This window comes from Myxocyprinus asiaticus, chromosome 2 (genome assembly GCF_019703515.2).
Source record: "Myxocyprinus asiaticus isolate MX2 ecotype Aquarium Trade chromosome 2, UBuf_Myxa_2, whole genome shotgun sequence".
Classification (NCBI taxonomy): domain Eukaryota; kingdom Metazoa; phylum Chordata; class Actinopteri; order Cypriniformes; family Catostomidae; genus Myxocyprinus; species Myxocyprinus asiaticus.
Window position 1 is genome coordinate 15,549,210 of NC_059345.1, and position 13,531 is coordinate 15,562,740.

The 13,531-nt window shown below is 38.8% G+C and overlaps 2 protein-coding genes across 2 annotated transcripts in view; both read right to left on the bottom strand.

Moving 5' to 3' along the window:
* Window positions 1-13,531, bottom strand: part of sdhaf2 (succinate dehydrogenase complex assembly factor 2) — a 487,549-nt gene that overhangs the window by 325,984 nt on the left and 148,034 nt on the right. The gene's annotated exons all lie outside the window — the stretch shown is intronic.
* LOC127451101 (zinc transporter ZIP1-like) lies at window positions 197-8,131 on the bottom strand. The gene is made up of 4 exons (XM_051715532.1): window positions 7,586-8,131; window positions 6,032-6,162; window positions 4,892-5,197; window positions 197-1,867 (listed from the first exon to the last, which is right to left on the bottom strand). The coding sequence occupies exons 1-4, from the start codon at window positions 7,698-7,700 to the stop codon at window positions 1,514-1,516; spliced, it is 906 nt and encodes a 301-aa protein (XP_051571492.1). The 5' UTR covers window positions 7,701-8,131; the 3' UTR covers window positions 197-1,513.

Here is a 13,531-nt window from a genome sequence, read left to right on the forward strand (position 1 = left end):
ATTGTACATCAAAGAAAAAGTTAATTAAATACAACAGAAATTTCTGATTATCATTAAAGTACAGGAACAGAACTTTCTCTCACTCGTTACAAAATTGGTCCATCTGGTGGTGACACAGTCAATTACAGTGTTGAATACAGTAATGCCACTGACTAAAGTATGACATAAACTTCCAAGTAATCCATAAGTAATTTGCTTTAGAGTTTTTATTTTCCTGCTGTTTATAAAAAGGTCATGCAATTCTTAAGAACATGGACAGTACAGTACAGTTTTTAGGAAGTACAACATTAATGGCAATGACAGTTTCATTTGATTGCAAATTTCTATATTTCCTCACAGAAAAAATATCAAACATTTTGTCTACAGTATCCCATTTTTATTATTCTTACACAGTAAACTAATATTGTAAAATCTGAATACTGTACTGTGCAATACAACAAAACCACCTAAGGTTCCTTCTCAAATAAATCTTGCTTTTTCATATGATTTACTTTGGAGATTGCCTCATAATTCAAATACAGAGGAACTCTAAGACCAGACAGGAGATCTCTTGAGGTAAAGTTACTGTAAATAATATCCAGCAGGCTACAGGCCAGCAGATTCATGACATTATGCAAAATAAAGATCTCCCATAGAACAACACTTTTAAAATGTTCTTTCTCTCCAAACAGCTTGTCAAAGCTTTGCGTGCATTCTCTGCAACAGTCAGGCATCTAAAGTCTAAATATGGTATTTGCAATGATGCTGCAAATACGTTCGATACAATAAATAATCATACAATAATATGATTATGAAAAATATAAATTTGTGCTCTTTAATGAACATAAAATATTTGTTTCGACCACATTGCACATTTTGGAATCTTATCAAATGTTTCATAAAATGAACTGGAGTCTAAACTTCCAAAATGCACATGTTAAGTCAAACCTTTGGCTGGCCAGCAAATTTACTGTCTTGAAAATTTACAGGAAATATGGCACGCCAACTTTAAGTCACTGATTAAATACAGAAACATAAAACCAAAAAAGTGTCAGTTAATGAACAAATCATGTGAGAATGAATACTGATATGAAACAGTTTGATCAAATACAAAACATGTTAGAATGGTTAGTGCTATGCTGGTAAAGAACCATAACGGTGGCATGAAAACATAGTACTTCAGTTTTTCATCATTAAAATGCATCCAGTTAAAAAAAAATACAATAAATAAAGGTGAAACGTTCCTGTTCAAGTAAGTTAACATGAGTACTTGTATGTATGTTAGATTCCTCAAGAATCTATGTCAGTCAAATAATTTTTCCCATAGTTTAAGGGGAATTAAAAAGGAACCTTTAAAAACTGTGAAATGATCTGTAAAAAGTAAAAATGAAAAAATAAAAATAAAAATACACATTTGTATGGTTATCTGTTCTTTTTTAAAGCAAACAAAGTCACTCATTGTCTTGAAATCACATGCAGTTTTAAAAGTCTCATCTGAGCGTGATCTCCTTGAGGCATCAGTTAAAAGTGTCTTTCAGCCCAGGAAACACAGGCTGGCCATTACTGAGAACCCACACAGGATGAAGAGAACTTTGAGCAGTGGCCTCTCAGGGGAGTTCAGTTCATGAGGAAGGATTTCTAGAAAAGTGATGTAGATAAACGTTCCAGCCGCCAGCCCCTCCAGCACTGCCTGTATTAAAGCACCGGATTTCAGCCCAGCCTCCATCACTATGATGCCGATGCCAATGCCGAGTGGAGACATCACAGCGAAGACCGTTATGTACAGACCCACCCACATGGGCTTGACTGTGCTCTGAACCAGCTTAACTGACAGACTGAAGACGATGATGCTCTTGTGGATGACTATAGCGATGCAGATTTCTAGCACCTAAAGAAAGAGAGTGAGAGAGGGTCAAGAAAGTACAAATCTTATAGGGCAGGAAACGAAAATGCACAACAGGCCAATATGTTCATGTGATAATTTCACATGAATGTGCAGTGTAGCCTACTTGGCAAAGGTCTGGGCTGGTAACTGAAAGGTTGTAGGTTTAAATGCCCATTATGCCCTTGAGCAAGACACTTAACTCCAGGTTTCTTCAGGGTGACTGTCCGAGTAAAACAAATGTATAGTTCACACGAAAATGTCATGTTGTGTCTAACCTGTATGATTATTACTGTTATTATTATTTATTTTTGCTAGAACACAAAAGGAGACATTTAAAAGAATGCCCACATCCTGCTTTTGTTCCACACAATGAAAGCAGACAGTGACCAGGGACTGTCAAGATGCAAAAAGGACATAATAGTACCATAAAAGTAGTCATTGTGACTCATATATTCCAAGTCTGAAGACAAATGACTCGAGAGTCTCCCCAAGATGACGTCAATGACACAATTGGTTCTCACATGTCTACTCACCAAACGCAACCTGCCAAGTTTGTTTATGCAGAAGTCTAAATGATAATTGAGAGCTCACAAAATGTATACACATTCTCACTAAATGTGTATTAAAAATACTAAACCTTATGACTTCAGAAAACTTAGAATCAAGCACACGAGTCCTATGGACTACTTTTTTTATGATTTAATGGGGCCATTTTGTCCTTTTTGGTGCTTGAAAGCCCCTGGTCACTGTATACTTTCACTGTTTGGAATGAGCAGCATGAACATTCTCCAAAATTTCTCCTTTTGTGTTCCACTGCAGAAAGGAAGTTATAGAACAGCATGAAAACCTAACAAAATTAGAGATGTCAATGTAACTCAAATAAATATCTTATTTCTTTATGTACTAACTAGTGAAATTGAATGTTAGCATATTAAATACATACTGGTTGGAAGCACTATAGATTGTAGTTTAGTAACTAAGCTATTGTTAGCATAGCATTTGCTACAAGCTCCACTCTTCACCATTATGTTAACCCTCAAATTCCAACATAACAGAAATGTCTACATCTCAAAATAACAAAGCATTAAACACTAATAAATATCTCTCCTTTTTTATTCATCTTGCAAAAAACAAACAAAAACATTTTAATTTTCAAATAATAACTTCAAGGTGCACTCAGCGATTCCTGAGAAACACTGTTGATATTCGAACTCAACTGCCAAAACAAACACACCACTCCCTTCAGTGCTCCTTTGGAAGCTCCGCCCCCCCAAATTCATGCACGCGAGACGGTTTTACGCACACCAGCTCCAGACGCTCACAACTCTCCTGCTACTAAATCTAACATCACAACAACAGCATATACGGGTTCTGTGAAACATAGCTAAATGAATGTTACCCACCTATCGAGAAGAAAAAGAGCAACTTCTGCATCCGTCTTCAAGCCTTTTACCACTGAAAAGCATCGCTGATGTTGACGCGGCTCCTAGCCCTTGACTTATCATAATCCTTCTTTTTTAGTTTATATTCATCTGACCATTTTCTCTTGGTCTGTTTCTCAGCCATATGTCCTCGGAGTTTAGAAAGTTCGCATTTGCCAGATTTGCCGTCGCTCTTCTAACGAATTTCCCTCTCGCTCTGCCCCCACCCGCGCAAGAACCACCCCCTGTTGCTGACTGGCTGGAGTAGTGTTGTGTGGATTGGTCCGATACACTTTGTTTTTGTCCCAATTACAGAGCCAGGGCTGTGTACAAATACTAGATCTTTTTTTCAGCCCATCCACAGAATGGACAGCTAGCAGACTGTGAGGAGATATTTGCAGAATTTGACAAAAAGTGTACCTTTAAAGGTGCACTCAGTAATTTTTTAATGTCGAAGTAACATACATTGGCTTACGGTGAGACCTAGTGGCCTGGAAGGTTCATCATTCAAACACAGTAGTTTTCAGTTACCAATGCCATTGTAGAAATTCACTATGCACAGCAAGCCAGGATTAATTGAATCCATGAATGAAAGTTTCCATTAACAGTGCAGTAACTGAGATTAAGCAAGTAGTATTCAGCTGGTCATGTGATCCTAACATGGCTGCCCCCATGAGGGCGCCCCCGCCCCATGTAGAACTGAAGAGTTTTTATAAGGTATATACGTTTCAATATTACTATTAATTTCTTTAGAATAAAAAACTTTTTAAATGAGGAAAACATTTACTGAGGTACACCTTTAAGTATAAAATGAATTTTAACATTTACTCTCCCTATCGAGTTCCCTGCAAAGCATGCTGGGAAATTGAAATCTCCTGCCCAGTTTCATCAATGCTACATTAACAACACAAAAAGAATTAATGTAGTCCCAACACAAATGGTTTATGTAAACTTCCATTTTACAAATAGAAATGGCTAGAACGCATGAAATCAAGTTGCAACAAAATGTTCTAGAATTGTGTCGCTTTAGTTTATAAGTAAATTAAGTACATTTGAGTGTAGCATTGTCCTTATTTTATGCTATTTTAACCCTCTATTTTAAAAACAAATTCTGCCAGCCTTGGTTTTGTGACAATAAATAAAGAAATAAGATTCTACTATGCTGCTCTTTTTTTTTTTTACCATTATAATAAGTTTACAAGTAACACAACGAGGAAATAAAATGGGACACAAATTTAAACTATGAAGAACAAAATACATGCCAAAACCAACACTGTACTGCTTGGAGAAAAATTACTTGGGTTACTGACGCAGTAAACTTATCAATGTTTTGGCAGCCCCAAACAATATGTGGGTTATATGACAACATCAAACTACAGTATGTCTGCTGCTGTCTGAGGGAATCTTTGGATAGATAAAGCCCTTCAACAACACAATGACCTGAAGTCATAACGCTTAACATATCTGTAAACAGCATTCCTTAACTGGAACGCTGTAAACCTTTGAACCTAAACTTTATCCGGTATCTTACAAGATCAGCATTAATACAGTGACTCTAAACTTAGTTGTCAAACAAAACAAAACTCTGAGGATCTAAATGAATCACCTTGGTGTCTGTGGTCTGCAAGCCAATGGCCAAACCCTCAAACACTGAGTGGAGGGAGAGAGACAGGAAGAGCATGAAGGAACGGAAGGACGAGTGTGCATGAATATCCACATGGACGTGGTGTCCACTCCCCTCCAGGTCATTAAGCAAGCGATGTCCATAAGCATGTCCGTGGCCCTCATGAGCTAAAAGAGGAGCCATTTCCTCATTTCTGCATCCCTCTGTGCAACTGAGGACTATTTTTTCCAAGATCAGGACTGTGAAGAAGCCACAAGCCATGATGAATTCAGCGAGAGGGAAGCCCTCCTGGTACACAAGGAGAATCAGTTTAAGTAACATACATACATCAGTCATTAAAGAAATAGTTCACTCTGATTTACTCACTCTTATGTTGTTCCAAACCCATTTGACTCTTTTGTTTCCATGGAACACTAAAGGAGTAATTTTAAAAAATAGTCAAGCTACTCTTTTCATTAAAATGAAAGCAAGCAGCGACTAAGAACTTTAAAGTTCCAAAAAAGCACCATTAAATAAAGCACCATAAAAGCAGTCCATGCCAACTTGTGCACTATATTCCAAGTTTCTCAAGCCATGATATAGCTTAATGTGAAGTAACACCTTTATGGCACAGATCTCAAATCTCATTGTGCTTACACAGATTTAAATTGGGTGTGTCATGTTTGGTAACAAGACAATGGTGAACCAATGGCATTTAGTGGCATTTATGTCAAAACCAACACAACACATTTTTGAGAACTACTACGGGGGCAAGATTATCATTAACACATTTTTTTTTTCTAGTAGACCCAAAAAAAAAAAAAAAAAAACCTTCCTAGATGTGACCTAGAACCTTATATATGGTACTTTTATGGATCTTTTTTTTTTTTTGTCCATAGCCCTGGTCACTGTATGCTTTTATTGTATGGAAAAAGAACAGCATTAACTTTCTTTACAATTTCTCCTTTTGTGTTCAGCAGAAAAAATAAAATCATATAGGTCCGGAATGACATGAAGGTGAATAAATGATAACAGAATTTTCTATTTGGTCCATTTGGATTGTTTTGGCACTATAATGGAACAGTTTGGTATTCCTTGAACAGAGCAATTTTATATGTATTAGAAATAATTTGGTGAGCTCACACCAAGGCCTTGTATTTGTAGTTCCTCTTGTATGTCAGACAGGTAGTCTGGGATGATGTCTAAAAGACAGGCAGACAAGAAGACTCCTCCCGCAAAACAGCTCACAAAACTCAGCACTGCCCTGTGTATTGCTGAAGACAACGAAAACACAAATTAAAGATGTTACATTGATTAATGGTGCCACAGTGTGGTTTGAGTGGTGCGATCTTTCCCTAATCATGCCTTTCAGCTTATCAGCCAAAGTAAACACATTATTCATCAGAGGCCAAAAAATAAATAAAATCTAAGGTAATTAAGGTGTAACTTCCAATAAATCAGTTAGACTAAGCAGAGCCCTAAAAGTTCAAAGCTAACTCAACCACAAAGCTAAAGACATTTACTCGCCTAAAATACTGTTCAGTTCACACTATGTGAAAACCATCAACTTGGTTTCACAAGTGGCTAATAGGGACATCTCGCTGTCTAGGTAAAGACCACAACAAAATGACCTATAACATATATGGGTAACTAGGGATCATGCTTTTATAATGCATGCTTAGCAGCAGTTTTTGCTGGTTAATCAACAGCAGAAGCAGCATGTTCAGGCAGAACAAGTGTTTCACTTCCACCTCATGTGAACCAGGTGCAATTGCTTGTTTTAGGGTACGTTTACACGACAACGTTGTACTAAAAACGGAAAAGTTTTTCCTTTGCGTTTTTGAAAAGTTTCGCGTACAGACGACAACGTTGTCAAAACGACCCCCGTTCACACGAATCCGCGAAAACGACTAAAAACGCTGTAATTTGCATGCCAGGCCAGTAGTTGGCGATGTTACTTTGTAAAGAAACACTACGCGCCTGCGCACATAAGCATTCTTCCACAGAGCGGTGATTACAAACAATGAAGATGGCGAAAGCATTGAGCAATTTTGTCTGGACAGACAATGATGTTGCTTTATTACTTTAAGTCTTGAGCAGCACAAACACAGTCCTGTAGTCCGCCATTGTAGTTTTGAATGTCTCGCGCATGCCTATAGACTGAACACGTAATACGCGTGCGCACGACGTCATCGTTTTCACAAATTCGCGTTTTTGTATGTTTACACGGAGACGATAACGGCATCGTTTTCAAAAACTTGTACTTTGAAACCCGTTTTCAGGCCCCAAAACGCCGTTGTCGTGTAAACGAACAGCCAAAACGCATAAAAAGTTTTTCAGTTTTTAGTTGAAAACGTTGTCGTGTAAACGGCCCCTTAGAGTAGTAAGGCTTTTTAAACTCTGTCCCTATCATTTGACTCTGATGTCTCTGTCCTTGTATAAAATATGACAGAGCAATTATATGTGGTGTATTAATAAAACATAAATGCATATGCATACATACAGGCATGCATAATTGATCACATATGCACATTAATAAATAACCACATAAATACAGTACATATGAACACCTAAATGTATATACATAAACACATACATGTATTTACTAATATTCATAAAAACATAAATAATGAAAAATTACATAGATAGTGGTGGTAGCGACAACACACCCAGACAGGACTTTGATTATAATTTTACCTGTTCCGCTTGAGTCATGAAACCATTTCATCCGCGCTGGGATGAACCCAAAAATCAGCGTTAAGAACAGCAGCCCAGCCAGCGCTCCCACTTTGACCTGCAGCAGGTAATCCATGGCAAAAAGTAAATATTAATATAAAAATGAAACTAAATGTTAACAAGCAGGAGAAAGTGGACAGACGCCTCTATGAAACACTGATTTATAAAACGGCTCATTATAGAGTGCTGTCTCTGAACGATTCACCCCATGTTTCTGTATTTATATGACAGTTAATCCTGATCAGATTTTTCTTCTGAATGTTTACGCGCTGATGATTCGCCCCGCCTCTTGCGTTATGACGTCTCACTTCCGGCTTTCATTTACTCTCTTGGTGCATCAAACTAGTATTTGCATTGCAGAAATGGCCATGTTTCAGTGGTTATTTTAAACAGAAATGCGAATGACACGTTTAATAATGTATAAATGTATAAAATTAGCCAAGAAGCCTTGTTATTCGAACGAATTTAAAATAAGCATTTTTACTGGGCCGCAGAGCGCTCTCTGTGGGAATCATTATTTCACATCAATGGAAGAGCAACTAGTTCTCATTCAGTTTCTGTTTGAACTGCAGAACATGAGAGGCGGTTCCTAGTATGACTAACTCCACATGACTGTCTTGTGACTGATAAACTAGTCATATCAGCATGGATGTAACATTTAGTTTAGTTGCTGTATGGTTACTGTTGTGTATATATTTATTTTATAGAGGGAACTAAAAGAGAGTTATCATCGCTCAACCTTTATCAAGTTGAGTGCTTGATTAGATGGCTTTTGTTTGTCAGAACCTTGATTGAGTTGCAGTACTTAAGTAACAATATCCTCTTTGTCTATTTCAAAAGTTTGAAAGTAAATAGAACAGAAACATTGTACACATACTTATTTTTTATCATTCACTCCTGCCCAGTGCACTGGTTTGTTATTATCTTCTGCATTCATTATATATTCACTTGACCTATTCTGACTAATATATATACACTATATTGCCAAAAGTATTCGCTCATCTGCCTTTAGACGCATATGAACTTAAGTGACATCCCATTCTTAATCCATAGGGTTTAATATGACGTCGGCCCACCCTTTGCAGCTATAACAGCTTCAACTCTTCTGGGAAGGCTTTCCACAAGGTTTAGGAGTGTGTTTATGGGAATTTTTGACCATTCTTCCAGAAGCGCATTTGTGAGGTCAGACACTGATGTTGGACGAGAAGGCCTGGTGCTCTAATTCATCCCAAAGGTGCTCTATCGGGTTGAGGTCAGGACTCTGTGCAGGCCAGTCAAGTTCTTCCACACCAAACTCGCTCATCCATGTTTTTATGGACGTTGCTTTTTGCACTGGTGCACAGTCATGTTGGAACAGGAAGGGGCCATCCCCAAACTGTTCTCAAAAAGTTGGGAGCATGGAATTGTCCAAAATCTCTTGGTATGCTGAAGCATTCAGAGTTCCTTTCACTGGAACTAAGGGGCCAAGCCCAGCTCCTGAAAAACAACCCCACACCATAATCCCCCCTCCACCAAACTTCACAGTTGGCACAATGCAGTCAGACAAGTACCGTTCTCCTGGCAACCGCTCTAGAGTCCAGTGGCGGCGTGCTTTACACCACTGCATCCGACGCTTTGCATTGCACTTGGTGATGTATGGCTTGGATGCAGCTGCTCGGCCATGGAAACCCATTCCATGAAGCTCTCTACGCACTGTTCTTGAGCTAATCTGAAGGCCACATGAACTTTGGAGGTCTGTAGCGATTGACTCTGCAGAAAGTTGGCGACCTCTGCGCACTATGCGCCTCAGCATCCGCAGACCCCGCTCTGTCATTTTATGTGGCCTACCACTTCGTGGCTGAGTTGCTGTCATTCCCAATCGCTTCCACTTTGTTATAATACCACTGACAGTTGACTGTGGAATATTTAGTAGCGAGGAAATTTCACGATTGGACTTGTTGCACAGGTGGCATCCTATCACAGTACCACGCTGGAATTCACTGAGCTCCTGAGAGCGGCCCATTCTTTCACAAATGTTTGTAGAAGCAGTCTGCATGTCTAGGTGCTTCATTTTATACACCTGTGGCCATGGAAGTGATTGGAACACCTGAATTCAATTATTTGGATGGGTGAGGGAATACTTTTGGCAATATAGTGTATATATACAGGTGCATCTCAATAAATTAGAATTTCATGGAAAAGTTCATTTATTTCAGTAATTCAACTCAAATTGTGAAACTCGTGTATTAAATAAATTCAGTGCACACAGACTGAAGTAGTTTAAGTCTTTGGTTCTTTTAACTGTGATGATTTTGGCTCACATTTAACAAAAACCCACCAATTCACTATCTCAAAAAATTAGAATACATCATAAGACCAATACAAAAAAAAATTTTTTTGTGAATTGTTGGCCTTCTGGAAAGTATGTTCATTTACTGTATATGTACACAATAATTGGTAGGGGCTCTTTTTGCTTTAATTACTGCCTCAATTCAGGTGATCAGTTTGTGGCACTGCTGAGGTGGTATGGAAGCCCAGGTTTCTTTGACAGTGGCCTTCAGCTCATCTGCATTTTTTGGTCTCTTGTTTCTCATTTTCCTCTTGACAATACCCCATAGATTCTCTGTGGGGTTCAGGTCTGGTGAGTTTGCTGGCCAGTCAAGCACACCAACACCATGGTCATTTAACCAACTTTTGGTGCTTTTGGCAGTGTGGGCAGGTGCCAAATCCTGCTTGAAAATGAAATCAGCATCTTTAAAAAGCTGGTCAGCAGAAGGAAGCATGAAGTGCTCCAAAATTTCTTGGTAAACGGGTGCAGTGACTTTGGTTTTCAAAAAACACAATGGACCAACACCAGCAGATGACATTGCACCCCAAATCATCACAGACTGTGGAAACTTAACACTGGACTTCAAGCAACTTGGGCTATGAGCTTCTCCACCCTTCCTCCAGACTCTAGGACCTTGGTTTCCAAATGAAATACAAAACTTGCTCTCATCTGAAAAGAGGACTTTGGAACACTGGGCAACAGTCCAGTTCTTCTTCTCCTTAGCCCAGGTAAGACACCTCTGATGTTGTCTGTGGTTCAGGAGTGGCTTAACAAGAGGAATACGACAACTGTAGCCAAATTCCTTGACACGTCTGTGTGTGGTGGCTCTTGATGCCTTGACCCCAGCCTCAGTCCATTCCTTGTGAAGTTCACCCAAATTCTTGAATCGATTTTGCTTGACAATCATAAGGCTGCGGTTCTCTCGGTTGGTTGTGCATCTTTTTCTTCCACACTTTTTCCTTCCACTCAACTTTCTGTTAACATGCTTGGATACAGCACTCTGTGAACAGCCAGCTTCTTTGGCAATGAATGTTTGTGGCTTACCCTCCTTGTGAAGGGTGTCAATGATTGTCTTCTGGACAACTGTCAGATCAGCAGTCTTCCCCATGATTGTGTAGCCTAGTGAACCAAACTGAGAGACCATTTTGAAGGCTCAGGAAACCTTTGCAGGTGTTTTGAGTTGATTAGCTGATTGGCATGTCACCATATTCTAATTTTTTGAGATAGTGAATTGGTGGGTTTTTGTTAAATGTGAGCCAAAATCATCACAATTAAAAGAACCAAAGACTTAAACTACTTCAGTCTGTGTGCACTGAATTTATTTAATACACGAGTTTCACAATTTGAGTTGAATTACTGAAATAAATGAACTTTTCCACGACATTCTAATTTATTGAGATGCACCTATATATTTTTTTATTTTTTTATTTTTTTTATTTTTTTTTTCCTCTTTAGTAGTCAGTTGATCTCTCTCCAAGTGTTAAAGATTTGATCTCAAGAGTGTGTGAAACTTCCCAAACAAGATGAATGGAAACTAAATATAGTGTACTTGAGACCTATATACACATACTGTATGTATAGTTAGTATTTTTCTACTGGAACAAAAATAGTTATTTTTTTATAGCAATATTTTAAGTGCCTTAACAGAACATCAAGTGGAATGTATAGTCCCAACCAGCCTGAGTAGAATGATTTAGAGATTTGATGTGCATGCATGGTCTAAAATTGACACTCACACAGTGCTGAATGTGAGTAAAAAACAGTAGACCTATTTTGCCAGTTGATCAGCAACTTTTAAAGAATTACAAAATAAGGCATGGTTTAAATTACTATGCAAAAATGATAGACTGACCTTTACTGTAAAAAAAAACAACAAAAAATAAAAACTAATATAAATGACGGGAGCAAACAACTTGTACCTCTTTTGAAAAATTACTATTAGAAGTTCCATTAGAAAGCTAAACGTTACAACCAAGTAATTCCTTTGTCATATGGACAAAATATATTTACACTTTAAATGCAATAATACCCAATAGAAAACAAATGTAGTCTGTAAATGTTCTCATTTCAACATTTCAATATTCTAGTTGCCCTGATCACTGTGTGGTACACATAGGGTTGCCTCTTTATATGGGACACTCTCTAGGCCACGTAAACACTACAAAGTTTTGGGAGTGACAACCATATTTAAATGCGGGAGTGAATTCTCTCTCTCTCTTTTTTTTTATCCCCTTTTCTCCCAATTAGGAATGCCCAGTTCCCACTACTTAGTAGGTCCTCATGGTGGCATGGTTACTCGCCTCAATGCGGGTGGCAGAGGACAAGTCCCAGTTGCCTCTGCTTCTGAAACCGTCAATCTGCGCATCTTATCACGTGGTTTGCTGTGCATGACACCGCAGAGACTCCCAGCATGTGGAGGCTCATGCTACTCTCCGCGATCCACGCACAACTTACCACGCGCCCCATTGAGAGCAAGAACCCCTAATCACGACCACGAGGAGGCTACCCCATGTGACTGTACCCTCCCTAGCAACCCGGCCAATTTGGTTGCTTAGGAGACCTGGCTGGAGTCACTCAGCACGCCTTTCGAACTCAGGACTCCAGGGTTGGTAGTCACCATCAGTACTCACTGAGCTACCCAGACCCCACACGGGAGTGAATTCTCTAAATTTTCATTCCATGTGTGTACAGTACAGGACTGAATCCCGCAACTGAAATGACTGACAAGTGATAACCATAGCAACGCTGCAGAGTCTCACTTGTGAAACATGAATACCACCATCTTAACCCATTTTGTGTTCGCTGTTTTTGAGCAAAGAGATTATCCACCACAAATATATTATCATGTGACAATGTTTCGTTTGCTGCCGACAACAGAATCACCATGTTTTTTTTTATGTGCATCTAAATGGCTGTTGTTAAACAGCGCGCGCGCTTTGGTATGTATTTACCAGTTACCCTGAGAACGCAGAGCTGATGAGAGAAACTACAGAGGAGACAGACTGGAATGTATGAATGAGTGAAGACACATACTCTGTTTTGTGATTTGCACCAGGAGAAGACGGACACATCTCACACGCAAGTTAATTCGGTTGTAGAACGTGGTTGTCACTCCTGTATTTTATTGAACTGTGCATGTATAGAACAGGATTAAGCAATAAAAGGGGAACTGTCAGCCAAATTTAGCTGCAGTTTGTATGTGGCCCTAGAGTTGTTGACCCCTTCCAGAGTTTTACCACTTTTAGCACAATGTGTGGACTTTTCAGATGGTCCCTTTTCCACCGTAGGTAAAATTTCCAAGGGATATTGAAGTTAAATAAACTCTACCCTGCTGGGGTGGTCCCTCTTGAATGATGCTGTGAGGCCACCTGACCAGCTTAAATACAGAACTAATTGCGTCTTGTATTGATTCAATACAGGATGCACAATTTCATCTTTAAATTATTGTATTATATGGCACGGATGTCAACCCTATGTATAAGCTACAGCAAATATAATTGATTTTGTAGAAATTCTTGCTGCAATGTGGTAAATTAGTACTGCCATTCAATTTACATGGCCATATTTTACTATATACTGTTTGGCACATTAGACCATCA

Bases quoted from the DNA above. Each gene is read 5' to 3' on its own strand.
- LOC127451101 (XM_051715532.1), bottom strand. From the start codon at position 7,700: ATGGATTACCTGCTGCAGGTCAAAGTGGGAGCGCTGGCTGGGCTGCTG. The intron at 6,163-7,585 runs GTAAAATTATAA...CGTTGTCTTCAG, and splicing joins TCATGACTCAAGCGGAACAG to CAATACACAGGGCAGTGCTG. The intron at 5,198-6,031 runs GTGAGCTCACCA...CTTGTGTACCAG, and splicing joins TACAAATACAAGGCCTTGGT to GAGGGCTTCCCTCTCGCTGA.